At 39.5% G+C, this 15045-nt stretch overlaps 1 protein-coding gene across 1 annotated transcript; it reads left to right on the top strand.

Moving 5' to 3' along the window:
* The first annotated feature begins 4051 nt into the window (after window positions 1–4051).
* Window positions 4052–6116, top strand: LOC129515527 (nuclear receptor coactivator 5-like). Its single transcript, XM_055334423.1, is given in 3 exon segments — window positions 4052–5253; window positions 5255–5383; window positions 5385–6116. Coding segments are annotated over 3 exon segments (1740 nt in total). The 5' UTR covers window positions 4052–4113; the 3' UTR covers window positions 5856–6116.
* The last annotated feature ends 8929 nt before the right edge of the window (window positions 6117–15045 follow it).

Here is a 15045-nt window from a genome sequence, read left to right as displayed (position 1 = left end):
CTCAACCACTGAGTCCTAAAAAAGAAGTGCCCGTATTTTTATTTTTAAAGATCTTTGGTAAATGCCAGCTTTATTATTATTTTTTAAGATTTTATTTATTAATGAGACACAGAGAGAGGCAGAGACACAGGCAGAGGGAGAAGCAGGCTCCCTGCAGGAGCCCGATGTGGTACTCGATCCTGGGACTCCCGGGACCACACTCCCAGCCAAAGGCAGATGCTCAACCAGTGAGCTGCAAACCCAGCATTAAAAAAGACAAAACAAAAAACAAAAAAAAACCCTTAAATTTACGGACTACAAAGCACAATTTAATGTGGTTTAAGGTATATATAAATATATTAATGTTACAAGCTGGATCAGAGACAAATATAAACGGGATCAGAGAGAAATGTTAAGGTCTGAGGCTAGTTTGAAATAGATTTTTTTTCCTGGTAAATTATGTTCTCACCTTAGAAGAGGCAAGGCAGGCATCTAGGAACAATCCTAATGCTTTTACTCTCTTTCCCATCCTTGCTCGCCCCCACATTGATCTGATTGAGCACCCTTTCAGTCAGTACTGTCTCGCTCCTCCGCAAGAATATCCACTTTCCAAAGCAGCAGAGACCCCAACCAGGCAGTTTCCTGGTCATTTCCTCATGGTTCCTCCAATTTTCCAATGCTTCTGTGTAACCTTAACCAATCAAATTATCTAGGCATTTGACAGAAGAAATCGGGGATGGGGATCCCTGGGTGGCTCAGCAGTTTGGCGCCTGCCTTTGGCCCAGGGCGCAATCCTGGAGTCCCGGGATCGAGTCCCCACGTCAGGCTCCCGGCATGGAGCCTGCTCTCCCTCTCTCCTGTGTCTCTGCCTCTCTCTCTCTCTCATAAATAAATAAATAAATTAAAGAAAAAAATCTTGTAGAAGAAATCGGAGATCATTCCTGCCAAGACGCAAGGACAAAATAATATTCTTTTAAACTTCCAGATATTTGAGTTTTGTGCCAAGTTCTATATTATTCCATAGATCATAAAAACAGCATTGATACAATTAAAATAGTACATGAAATCACCACTAAATCCTCATTTTTAGTTTTATAATTAAATCAGATTTAAGTATGTCATTTTATTTTTTTTTTAAGATTTATTTATTCATGAGACAGAGTGAAGAGAGAGACACAGGCAGAGGAAAAGTAGGCTCCTCACAGGGAGCCGGATGTGGACTCGATCCCCGATCCCAGGATCTAGCTCTGAGCCAAAGGCAGATGCTCAACTGCTGAGCCACCCAGGCAGCATCCCATTTTTTAATTCACCTGGGTTTTTTAAGATTCTATTTGAGGGCACCTGGGTGACTCAGCGGTTGAATAAACAAGCATCTATCTGCCTTTGGCTCAGGTGTGATCCCAGGGAGTTCCGGGATCGAGTCCCACATTTAAAATAGCTCCCTCTCCCTCTGCCTATGTCTCTGCCTCTCTCTCTCTCTGTGTGTCTCATGAATAAACAAACATAAATAAATAAATCTTAAAAAAATTCTATTTGAGAGAGCCCACGAGCTAGGGGGAGAGGGAAAGTGAGACTCCCCGCTGAGTAAGGAGCCCCATGTGTGAGTCTGATGCCAGGGCCCTGGGACCACAACCCAGCCAAAGGCAGACACCCAAAAACTGAGCCACCCAGGCGTCTCCTGGGTATGATATTTGAAAAGCACAGGATCTTACTGTTCTGCCACTTGGCTTTATTTATTTATTTATTTATTTAGTTTATTTAGCTTTGATTTATTTATTCATGAGAATCAGAGAGAGGCAGAGACACAGGCAGAAGGAGAAGCAGGCTCCTGTAGGGAGCCCGAGTTGGGACTCGATCCCGGGTCTTCAGGATCATGCCCTGGGCTGAAGGCGGTGCTAAACCGCTGAGCCACATGGGCTTCCCTCATTTATGTTTTATTTTTTTTTATTTTTTTTTTATTTTTTAAGATTATTTATTTATTTATTTGTTTATTTATGAGAGACACACACAGACACAGAGGCAGAGTCATAGGCAGAGGGAGAAGCAGGCTCCATGCAGGAAGCCCGATGTGGTACTCGATCCTGGGACTCCAGGATCATGCCCTGGTGCTCAACTGCTGAGTCACCCAGGAGTCCCAGTTTGAAACGTTTTTTTTTTTAAGATTTTATTTATTTATTCATGAGAGACACACACACAGAGAGAGCAGGCTCCATGCAGGGAGCCCAGCGTTGGACTCGCAGGGTCTCCAGGATAACACCCTGGGCTGCAGGTGGCGCTAAATCCCGCCACACCACCAGGGTTGCCCCTCATTTATGTTTTAAACGCATTGAGTGAAGGAAAAATTAAGAGGGTAGAGGATTTACTTATTTTTTTAATAGGGGCACTTGGCTAGCTCAGTCAGTGGAGCCGGGACCTATGATCTCAAGAATCACGAGTTCAGGCCCCACCTAGGGCGTAGCACTTACTGTAAGAAAATGGGGGTGGGGGATTGGTAATATGTCTTTTTTTTTTAGATTTTATTTATTCATGAGAGACACAGAGATACAGAGAGGCAGAGACACAGGCAGAGGGAGAAGCAGGCTCCATGCAGAAGCCAGATGTGGGACTTGATCCTGGGACTCCAGGATCATCGGAAGGCGGCGCTAAACCACTTAGCCACCCTAGGATCCCCCCAGTATGTCTCATTTTTACAAAATTCATTGCACATAATGAATTACCAACACATGAGTTAATACTAAATGGTGACCCATAGCCTAGAAACAGGAAAATAGCGGGTGGCCCTGGTAGCTCAGCGGTTTAGCGCCTCCCTGCATGGAGCCTGCTTCTTCCTCTGCCTGTGTCTCTGCCTATCTCTCTCTCTGTGTGTCTGTCTCTTGTGAACAAATAAATAAAATCTTAGGAAAAAAAGGAAAATAGCTATTATAAAGTGGTAGTCTCCCCCCTTTTTTTGAAGATTTTATTTATTAGTGTGTGTGCACACATGCAGTAGGAGCAGCAGGTAGAGGGAGAGGCAGAAGCAGGCTCCCTTAGAGTAGGGAGCCAGCCACAGGGCTCCATCCCAGGCCCCCAGGATCATGAGCCAAGCCAAAGGCAGATGCCCAACCACTGAGCCACCCAGGTGCCCCTAAAGTTAGCTCTCCAGTACTGAACTTTGTTGTGGAACAATGTTTTTATATGCTTGATTTTTGCTTGTTTCTGCTTTGGATTAAGTTCAGCTATAGAACATTGGGAATGGGAAAGGATTAAGATTCAGAGTGCCTACCTATTTAAAATATGCTTTAGGGCATCCCGGGATCCTGGAGACCCATAGGAGCCGCCTGCAGCCTGTGGGTGTGGGAATAAATAAATCCTGGAGACTTTAGGGGATCCCTGGGTGGCTCAGCTCCTGCTTTGAAACGAGTCCCATATCGGGCTTCCTGTGGAGCCTGCTTCTCCCTCTGCCTGTGTCTCTCTCTGCCTCTGCTCTCTCTCTCTCTCTCTATGACTATCATGAATGAATAAATAAAATCTATGACTATTAAATAAATAAATAAATAAATAAATAAATAAATAAATAAATAAATAAAACATGCTTGATTACTGGAAAGGAAATGGGGAAAAATAAAGATTGAAAGGAAAGAAGAAAAAAGGAAAAAGATGACTTCTGGTGTCCAGCCTTCTCTTTTGGAGATTCGCCATTTTGGAGATGCCATTCACCTACTGTCTCTTCTTCCCAACAGGTGAAATGTTGGGGTAAAGTCAAACCCTCAAAGGCAGAGGACTGTGAAACCCAGGATCATCAGGGAACCAGACAGTCTGGATTTATCTTTTCAAAGGGTAGGACCTGGGTGGCTCAGGTGGTTAAACATCTGCCTTCTGCTCAGGTCATGATCTCAGGGACCTGAAATTAAGCCCCATGTTGGGCTCTGACTCAGCTCAGGAGAGAGCTGTCCCTCCCTCTGCTCTCCCCACTACCACACCCCCTGCATGCACACTCTTTCTCACTCTCTGTCATAAATAAATATACTGTGGCCCTTTGTCCTCCGGCGGGCAGGTGGGCTGAGGTGGAGGCGGCAGGGGCGGGCCTGAGGCGAAGGAGCGGCCGGAGCCCGCCGCGCTGGTAGCGATATTAATAAGGCAGCGGGAAGAAGAAATATGAATTCGGCTCCATCCAGACCCAGCCCCACACGAAGAGATCCATATGGTTTTGGAGACGGTCGAGATACACGACGTGATAGATCCCCAATCCGAGGAAGTCCAAGGAGAGAGCCCAGGGATGGCAGAAACGGCCGGGAGGCCCGGGACAGCAGAGCCATGCGAGACCCGCGAGACTTGCGGGCCCACAGAGATAGCAGAGACGTTCGGGATCACAGAGACAGCAGAAGTATGCGGGATGCTCGGGACATGAGGGACCTTAGAGACTTTCGTGATCTAAGAGACTCTAGGGATTTTCGAGATCACCGGGGTCCCATGTACGACAGATGCAGAGATATGAGAGACTCCCGAGAGCCCGTGTACAGGAGAGAAAGCTCTTATGACCGATACGTGCGCATGGATGACTACTGCAGGGGGAAGGACGATGCTGACTTTGACCGCTACAGAGATAGCTTTGATGGACGAGGCCCTCCAGGCCCAGAAAGTCAATCTCGTGCAAAAGAGCGTTTGAAACGTGAGGAACGACGTTGAGAAGAACTTTATCGTCAATATTTTGAGGAAATCCAGAGACGTTTTGATGCTGAGAGGCCTGTTGATTGTTCTGTGATTGTGGTCAACAGGCAGACTAAAGATTATGCTGAATCTGTGGGGCGAAAGGTACGAGACCTACGCATGGTAGTGGACTTGATCTTCCTCAACACAGAGGTGTCACTGTCACAAGCCTTGGAGGATGTTAGCAGGGGTGGGTCTCCTTTTGCTATTGTCATCACCCAGCAACACCAGATTCACCGCTCCTGCACAGCCAACATCATGTTTGGAACCCCACAAGAGCATCGCAACATGCCACAGGCAGATGCCATGGTGCTAGTGGCCAGAAATGATGAGCGCTACAAGAACGAGTGTCGAGAGAAGGAACGTGAGGAGATTGCCAGACAGGCAGCCAAGATGGCTGATGAGGCCATCCTGCAGGAAAGGGAGCGTGGGGGCCCCGATGAAGGAGTGCGTGGGGGGCACCCTCCAGCCATCCAAAGCCTCATCCACCTACTAGCAGACAACAGGTACCTCGCTGCTGAGGAGACTGACAAGATCATCAACTACCTGCGAGAGCGGAAGGAGCGCCTTATGAGGAGCAGCACCGAACTCTCTGCCTGGCCCGATTTCCCGCCAACCACTCGGGGCAACCTCGGGTGCCTCGCTGAAGACACAGCCAAGCTCCCAACTGCTCCAGAGCGACCAAGTGCTCCCCTCTGCTACACCCACTCCAGCTGCACCCCCCCACCTCCCAGCAAGAGCTTCAGGCCAAAATCCTCAGCCTCTTCAATAGTGGCACGGTTGTGGCCAATAGCAGCTCTGCATCCCCCTCAGTCATTGCCGGAAACACCCAGAACCAGAATTTTTCCACAGCAGTGTACAGCCAGCCTCAGCAAAGATCACAGGCCTCTGGCAATCAGCCTCCAAACATTTTGGGACAGGCGGGATCTGCTCGGAACATGGGCCCCAGGCCTGGGGCTCCTTCCCAAGGGCTCTTTGGCCAGCCTTCCAGTTGCCTGGCACCTGCCAGCAACATGGCTAGCCAGAGGTCTGTGTCTTCCACAGGTATCAACTTTGACAATCCAAGTGTACAGAAGGCTCTGGACACCCTGATCCAGAGTGGCCCTGCTCTCTCCCACCTGGTTAACCAAACCACAGCACAGGTGGGGCGGCCCCAGGCCCCGATGGGATCTTACCAGAGGCATTACTGAGGCTAATCTCTCAACTACCCCCAGTCCCCTCACCCCCTGGCCTCCCACCTACTTCGTTCAAATAGTTATTTGGAGGATGTTCTCTGCGCCTCTCCAGGTCTACATCGAATGTTTCTACCACCTGCTCTCTTCTGCCTGAGGCTGTGTTGCTTATTCCTTCCAGAGTCAGAGTTTATACTGCATTTGGGGGTGTATCTTTTTTTGTTGTTTTTGTTTTTTGTTTTGTAGAAAATAAATATCTCTGGGGTCACTTGGGCAGTATAGGTGTCTCAGTTTATATGTCATGGGTTACTCTGGTCTCCGTCTGCTGTATATGGAGGTTGGGGGACAGGAGGAAGCCAAGCACGATCGGCTGAGTTTAGAATGGCATTTCATGCCAGTCGCCACCGCCTTTGTTCATTTTGAATCTACCAAGGTTTTCTAGCTTCGCGCAGGCCGACCGGAGCTCAAGCTCCTGTTCTGTAACTCCTGCCTGGGGTTGCAGAGGGCTTGGTCTGGGCTTGGTCTTGGCTTGGCCAGCAGTGTTGTCGTTGTCGTTCCTCATCCCATGTTTATGGGGCCTGCTTGAGGATTCATAAATGAACTGTTCTGGAGTTGTTGAGAGGTGTCCATGGCAGCCATAGAAGGAAGCACTTTTCTGCATCATCCAGGGTGTTTGGTTTAGGGTTTTCTCTCTTTTTTTTTCCTCTCTATTTCATTGGAGTTTCTCCAGTGGACTGAACAGCTCCAGTCTCCAGTGGTTCAATAGGAACTGTGAATCTGGACCCTGACCACTCACCCCCTTAACATTTCTGTCAGCCTCTTCCTCTCCAGTGCTAGTTTTCATGGAGGCTCTGAAAAGGCAGCTGGAGACTCTGGCAGGGAACACCCCCCCCTTTTTTTTTCCAAGTGATTGAGCTTTTGGCTCAGAAATCAGGCTCTTATTTTCATCTGGACTCTTGTTCTGTTTTCTGAGCAGCAGGAGGTAGGGACCATTTTGATGTCAGACTTTTGGTAGCTGGACATGTCCTTGTTACAGGTGGCTGTTCATAACTTTTGAGCCAGAGTGAAATTATTAGAGGGAGGACTTCTGGCTGCTGCTCTAAATGGAGCCAAAGGAAGCTGCCCTCTCCCTAGGGATGGTGCTCATTAGAGCCCTGTGGATCACAGTCTCAAGGGGCCCCTGGCAGGGACGAGGAAGAGCAGTGACTTCAGCTGAGTCCCTGCCAGTGGCTGAGCAAACAATGATTTCAAAAATTCAAGGTCCCCAGGTGGCAGCGTTTTACGTTCTGACCTGTTTGTGTTATAGAGTGTTTTTTTTTTCTCTTTGGAATTCTGTGTTGTTAATAAGATGAGATGATTACTTTTTAATTAAAATGAAAAAGTAAAAATAAATAAATAAATAAATAAATAAATAAATAAATAAAATAAATAAATAAATAAATAAAAAATAAATAAGGGTACCTGGGTGGTTCAGTTGGTTACCTATCTGTCTTTGGCTCTGGTCATGATCCCACTTCTGGGTTGTGTAGCAGAATTAGAGAAAAAGGGATCCCTGGGTGGCGCAGCGGTTTGGTGCCTGCCTTTGGCCCAGGCGCGATCCTGGAGACCCGGGATCGAATCCCACATCGGGCTCCCGGTGCATGGAGCCTGCTTCTCCCCTCTGCCTATGTCTCTGCCTCTCTCTCTCTCTCTCTCTCTGTGACTATCATAAAAAAAAAAAATTAGAGAAAAAAAATTATGTATATCTATAGATATCTCTATATAGATAGATATAGATAAACATCCTCAGATTTGAAAAAAAAAAAAAAAAATACATTTTCCCATCCCACTAACTTTATAGGTTAAAACATTATGTAGTTCATATTTTTTTTTTTGGGTAAAATTCATTTAACTTAAATTTACCTCCATTCACAATTGAGATTATCTATGGACTTATATCCCATCAGTCATAACAATGTGTAGTATTAACCGATGTTTCTCTTTGCCACTTGTTAAAATGGTCTATATAGTGTATGGAGTATGGACCCAAATCTCAGCTCTCCATTGTGTGAACTTGGACATATTAAATATATTCTCTGACCTCAGCTTCCTCATCTGTAAAAAGGGATAGATGAGAAAACACACACACACACACACACACACACACACACAAGTAAGACAAATAAGTCTTAGTTATTTTTAGGTTTAAGTGCACACTCCTATTATTTCATAAAAATATTGCATTATTATTGCTTTTTTCTTTTATTTGACTGAAAGAAAATGTTACCTTCTTAGGTTAGCATAATGCTTAGAAAAAGGAATGCATTTGTTCAACGTTTGTTTAATAAATGATTTATCTATTCTCCTGGGTGTATTTGTTCTCATTAGACAGAAAATGTCAAGAGTTGGCTTCTGAATATTAGATATTAAAAACGATCACACCAGCCTTCAGAAAAGTCTGGACTAACATAAAGGTAATGTTTGAATACAATGTATGACCTTCATACTCAGTACAACTCCAAAGCATCAACGTCATGAGTGTGACTCCATGCACACACAAATGCGTATCTACACTGACACAGTGCCTCTCTAAATAAAACATTATGTCAAAATAGGAATATTCTAACATCAGCAAAACGTAGACAAAAAGTGATTTTTTTGTTTACAGTTCAAAAGTTTAATCACCTTGATGGATATATCACAAAAATTTGTAAACATTTTCAATAATTCATCAAAGAGATCTCCAAAATGAATAAAAGTACTCTATAGTAGACATAGGAATGAATTGAAATATTTTTTTAAAATATTTCAGCAAAGGGGATCCCTGGGTGGCGCAGCGGTTTGGCGCCTGCCTTTGGCCCAGGGCGCGATCCTGGAGATCCGGGATCGAGTCCCACGTCGGGCTCCCGGTGCATGGAGCCTGCTTCTCCTCTGCCTCTCTCTCTCTCTCTCTCTCTCTCTCTCTCTCTCTCTCTCTCTGTCTGTGACTATCATAAATAAAAAAAAAAAAAAAAAAAAACCTATAAAATATTTCAGCAAAAAAGACAAGGTGCAATAATGGGCTTAGTAATAGACTGGACATTCAGACAGCAAAAAAAAAAAAAAAAAAAATCCCTAAATGCCCTCAACTTGTATTAGCCTACTTAAAAATCTTAATTTCTTTTCAGGTAATCATGTATCATAAAATATTCAACTGATTCAGTAATCTATCATCTATCTATCTATCTATCTATCTATCTATCTATCTATATCTATCTATCTATCTATCTGGATACCAGGATAAGTAATGTATTTTATATTTGTATTTATATATTTTACATAATATAAATATACTATATATATATATTGATACTGTTTAATGTGTAAAAAAAAAGAGTGAAAGAAACAAATGAAAAATTAAAAATGTCACTTTTTTATTACTTAGTGAAATCTGTTCATGCTAATTTTCAATATAGCCTCAACAATAGATTTTATATTGCTTCTGTTCTTTTCAAAATGGAAGCTTTGAGCTACTATTTATTATTGAATGGTTGTGAATCATATGCTGATTTAGGAACACTTCAGCACAAACAAAAAAATATCCTTAATGAATACCTTTCTCTTTACCTACTAATAGCAAAAATTTCTTATTATTATAATTGGAAATGTTCGCATCAAAAGTAAAAATACATTTTCATAAAGTAGTAGTAATATTAAAGTAATCATATCAAATAAAATAGAAAGACCCACCTGTGTCTGCACAAATTATTGCCTATAGAACATTGGTTTTCTTTATTTCAGTCTCTATATAGAGTGCCACCACAGTTATTTTCTGAACATGAGGTAATGAAAACTAGTAACATTACCTTTATTTCTATATAAGGGATTTCAAGAAAATACTTTCCTAGAAAGTGTCACATTTAGAAAGTTACTCACACATCAAATATTATTTTACAGAATTACAAGAGGCCCTTCACGATGCCCTTTCCTTGAGAAGGCCAGGTGAAGTGGTCCTGGAGCTGCCCAGTTTTCTTCACAATGTTGGACAGTTCTTATTATAATTCTAGGCTCTCTGAAGAAAGGAATCAAATACCACAATTATTTACAAAGACATTTCTGTTGTTGACCATCATGGTGTTTCCAAAGTGTCCTCAGAGCTGTAATGGAGGCAACAAAGACAGGCCGCACACCCAGAATTAGACTGAAGGCCTAAACCTAAGAGGGACAGTCTGAATGAGACTTGGTTTCTACACATTGAACTGATCAGTGAGGACATCTTGCAACTGTTATTATAAATTCTATGAAATACTTGATTGATTAGGGTAAGGATGGGGATTTGGTCTAAGTGACCAGAATGAGACAACAGAGGCCAGAGTATATACCACATATTCCCTCACTAGGGAAGTTTGGCCATATTTGAAATTCCAAGCAAATCATCCCAGGTGACTTTAATCTCCAAGTAAGCTTAATTCTTATAGTTACTTCAATGATTGGATTTAAAATTTTCCCATATGCACTCACACATGGAATAAAACAAAACAAAACAAAACAAAACAAAACAAAAAACAAAGGGGAAAAAAAAAAAAAAAAAGAGAATGGTAAGCCAAGAAACAGACTCTTAACTATAGAAAAAAAACATGGTTACCAGAAGGGAGATGGGTGGGGATAAAGGGGAAATAGGTGATGGGGGGATTAAGGAAGGCACTTGTGACGAGCACTGAGTGTTGTATGGAAGTGTTGAATTACCATATTGTACACCTGCAACTAATATTACACTGCATGTTAACTCAGTGGAATTTAAATAAAAACTTTTTTTTTTTTTTTCATTAAAAAGAAGGCACCTGGGTGACTCAATTGGTGGGATGGACTCTGGTTTCAGCTCAGGTCATGATCTCAGGATCAAACCTCAAGTGGGATCCACACTCAGCAGGGAGTCTTCTTGAGGATTTCTCTTCCTCTCCCTCTTCCCTTGCCCTCGCTTGCACTGTGTGTGTGTGTGTGTGTAAATAAATAAAAAATAAATAAATAAATAAATAAATAAATAAATAAAAATAAAAAATAAATAAATTTTTTTTTTTCAGTAAAAATAATATATAAAAAATACACCTTATTCCTACTTTGTTGTATTTGAGGGATAATGTCCTTCATCAAATGACTAGTGATAAATTTTACTAAATTTAAACTATTATTTTACAGTTTATTAACCATAAATATAAATAATAATTGAAATAATTAAACAAAAAAAAAATACAAAAAAAAAAAAACTACTACAAAAAAACAAAACTATGTCATTGTGAATTAATGGCCTATTAATGTGTGCATAGTGATATAAAAATTAAAAAGAGAAAAATAAGACACTAGAAGTATTTTTATTCTATTATATCAAATGAGTAAGGAAACAAGGAGAGATGAAAAACTGCAGTTTACTACTACACAAATTTAATTCAATAAGTTAAAATATAGGAAACAGACTCTTACGAATTTGATTTTTAACTGTAGAAAATGATGTCTGAATATAGGCCAGATTCATAACACACTGAAAATGCAATTCAAATTAGATCAAATTTATTTCATTGGAGACAATTTTTTTCAATAAATCTACTTAGGAAATAATGAATTGATTATAGGAATAGCAGAATACCTTTTTTGACATATGCCAGAGATATTCGTGTATGCAAGTGTTTATTTTTAACTTCCTAATCAAGATATAATTTAACGTGTCTGTAACTGTTTGATGAAGGGGGCATCAAGTATCATACCTAATTAAAAGATAGTCTCTTAGAAACACAAATTCTAAATTCTTAAGGATAAACATGATGATATAACTTAATTTAAATGAAAATTTTCATTTTTACTTTATTCATACAACATTGTCAAAACAGGATTGTGTGTGTGCATATTCCAATGTTGTAACAACAAAAAAAAAAAAAATGAGTTAGAATGGGATTATGTGAGCATGCGTCCAAAAATTACAGTATTATTGATCCAATTTTAGATTTACCATAAAGGGTAAAAAATAAAATGATAAAAATTTCTACAGAAACGTATTCAACTTAAAAAAACATACTAGTTAGTTATCATTTAATAGTGTCACCTGGAGTAAAATTTCCTACATGGCACTGATTGACAGCATTCTGTATTGAGAATATTCTCTATTTTTTAATGACATTTATTGAATAAGACAGACGGTAATATTGTGTGCCCTGAAGTGTTTCATGTATTTATATAGTCTTTCATTTTATTCTCATGAAAACCTGGAGTTAACAATCCACAATTCAGTGATGTGAAAACCTACATGAGTAGTAGGGATATAAAATAATTCACCTAGTCTGAAAAAGATGTGGAAATTTTGAATAGAAAAATAGGTGGTGAGGAATGATGGGTGGTCCCTGGCTGTGGGCAGGATGACTATACTTTTCCACCCAGCAGGAGAATTCTGGTTCCCACCCTGTTGCCTGAGGGTGATTATTAATCATGCCTCTCTCACTCTCACACATGTCTTCCAGTTTGGATGACAAATTATATGGTCACTGGAGCAATGAGGAACCATGACAGGCTTTTTAGTGTGATAATGACATGATGAGGGCTACGCTCTAGAAATATTAATCTGAAAGAAATGTATACACAGGAATGAAGAGAAGAAAGACCTGAAGCAGAGAAACTGATTAGATGTCTGCTTCCATCATCTCAGGAAATGTCCTGAAAATCTGAATTAGGACGGGGAAATTAAAGGGAAATAATATATATTACAAACGGAACGGAGCAATGTTGCAGAGATAAAATAAATAGGACGTAGATACTAAATGCTTATTACAAGGGAGAGTGAGGAAAACAATGATTGCAAGGTTTGAGAGTCTGAGTCACTGGGAGTACGATGCCACTAACATGTGGAAGGCATTGCAATTGTATTCTTGGCCTAACAGCATTTTATTTATTTGTTTGTTTGTTTATTTACTTATGAGAAGGCTGCTTCAATTATTATTCAATTATTATAGGTTCTCTGACTTAATGTTTCCCTGAAAGTTATTCCACTTCAGATACTAGGATGCCAGTTTATATTTGTCTACAGAATTTCTAACTATATATAGGTCTCTGATGTGTACAGTTGATTTTAAAAACTGTATTAACATAGAAACTCATATTCTCTAATATTTTCACCATTGATTTTTCTTCCCTTTGTCTATATTATCTTTTATAGCAAGCCCTGCTCCCCGAGCACAAACAAATATTTTTTATAAGTTGTTATGATGTCTCTCATCATTCCCACCCACATTTACATTACATATGATGAGGGTAGAAGTGAAGGGGGGGTTACTATGGTCAAGAACTCAAAGTAAATGATGTTGATATACTTTAGATTACATTTAAAAAAAATCAGGGAAAGCACACTAACAGGTAAATATTAGTGATGTGCCAGGCTTATCGATGAAGTTTTAAAGTTTCTGAGAATAAAATATGTTCCTCTAAATAAAAAAGATAAATATTTTATCTGGAAAGCTGATACCAGAAGAGAACTATTCCTATTAGAGAGTACTGATGAGGTCAATGAAAATGTAGAGGGTGTTATAAAAAAGATTGAAGAATTTTTAATGGAATCAAGTGATTGGCATTATTTATTTTTATTTTTTGTAATTCTAAATGTCTGTTTCCTTTGGGTTTGTATAGCTCTATCACCAGCTCTGTTACATTACAAATGTATATGATATTTATCAATTGCAGGAGGGCTTTTTTTCATGCTTTGAATGTGCTCTTTTATTTACTTTAAATTTTATTACTTTATTTTGCATTTTTTATTTTTACAATTAAAAATCCAGTATCTGCCCTCTTTCTGATTCTGCAGTTCTTATACCACTTTATTGAACATAAATCAGCATACCAAAACTTTACTATTAAGACACACAAGTCAGTGAGTTTAGAGATTAGTATACACCAGTGAAATGGTCACCACAATCTATGTCATAAACATATGATCACCTCCAAAAGTTTCCTCCTTCTCTGTTGACTGATTTGCTTCATTTTTTTGTGATAAAAATGCTTAATATAAGATCTTCTACCCTCTTTGCAAATTGAAGATATACAACTCAGTATCATTAAGTATAAGCTCTACACTGTACAGTAAATCCCTAGGGCTTATTTATCTTGAATAAATGAAACTTTGTACTCTAGGCTTTGAATTTTAACTTATAAATGGGATAAAAAGTGACAGAAAGCAAAAGGATGGTAGATATTTTCTTGAGTTATTTGAGCAGAAGGTAAAAGGATATGGAGGATTTTAAAGAAAATATCCATTAGAAAGCAAATATCTATAGCAGATTATGGTGAAATGTGAGCAAGAAAAATCCTATAAATAATTATGAAGGAATCCTGTGTACAAGAAAAAAGACAAATTATGTGAAGAAACAGCTCATTCAAGATGTTAAAGTGGTGCCATTATTTTAGAACAGTTTAGCTATAAACGGAATGACCTGCAGTTAGATGAAATGGGTGGATGTAGTATCCGAAGAAAAGGTATAAGTGCAGTGTTTATAGCTAGTGTTTATATGTCTAGTCCACGCAGTGGGTAGAAATATTCTGATTCCTGTTACTATCACATATCAGGTTGTGTGCTAGACAATTTACACTTGCTGTGCAATGTTATTGTATCATAGTAACATAGTAACATTGAGAGATAGCGTTGACTTGTCCCTTTGACAAGATGAGGAAACTGAGGGATAGAAAGATTATTTACCTTGCTGAAGTTCCTCTGCTCATGGAAATGGAAACTATTCTGTGTCTGCATACAATTAAGATTATAACCCTAATATGAATATACATGGAGCCCACATATTCTCAAAACCAATTTAATAGTTTAGACCTTGAATGCCAGAGATTTTCTAAAATATTAACAGCTAAGTATTTCATAAATAGGTATTTGATTACATATAGCTTGGTTATACTTTGAAAGGCCTGTGTTGATAAACCTATATGTAGTCTTTTTATCTCCATATTATCTCTGGTTAATTAAAATTAATTATTTCCCAACCTTCTATCAGGGCTGTATAGATATAGGTATACATATATGTATATTTTTAAATTATAAATAAATTTCTTAATATTTTATAGAAATTACAGAATTTATATAAATGAAATATTTCTGTTTAATTTTTATATTTATGTTATATGTGAAGTATATTTTATAAAACTTACATATAAAATATAAAAAAAAATCTTTTGAATATAACAAAATAATATGCTTTATTTCTATTTAAAG

This window comes from Nyctereutes procyonoides, unplaced genomic scaffold, assembly GCF_905146905.1.
Source record: "Nyctereutes procyonoides isolate TBG_1078 unplaced genomic scaffold, NYPRO_anot_genome, whole genome shotgun sequence".
In the NCBI taxonomy this organism is placed as follows: domain Eukaryota; kingdom Metazoa; phylum Chordata; class Mammalia; order Carnivora; family Canidae; genus Nyctereutes; species Nyctereutes procyonoides.
This window is presented reverse-complemented; position numbering and strand designations above follow the sequence as displayed.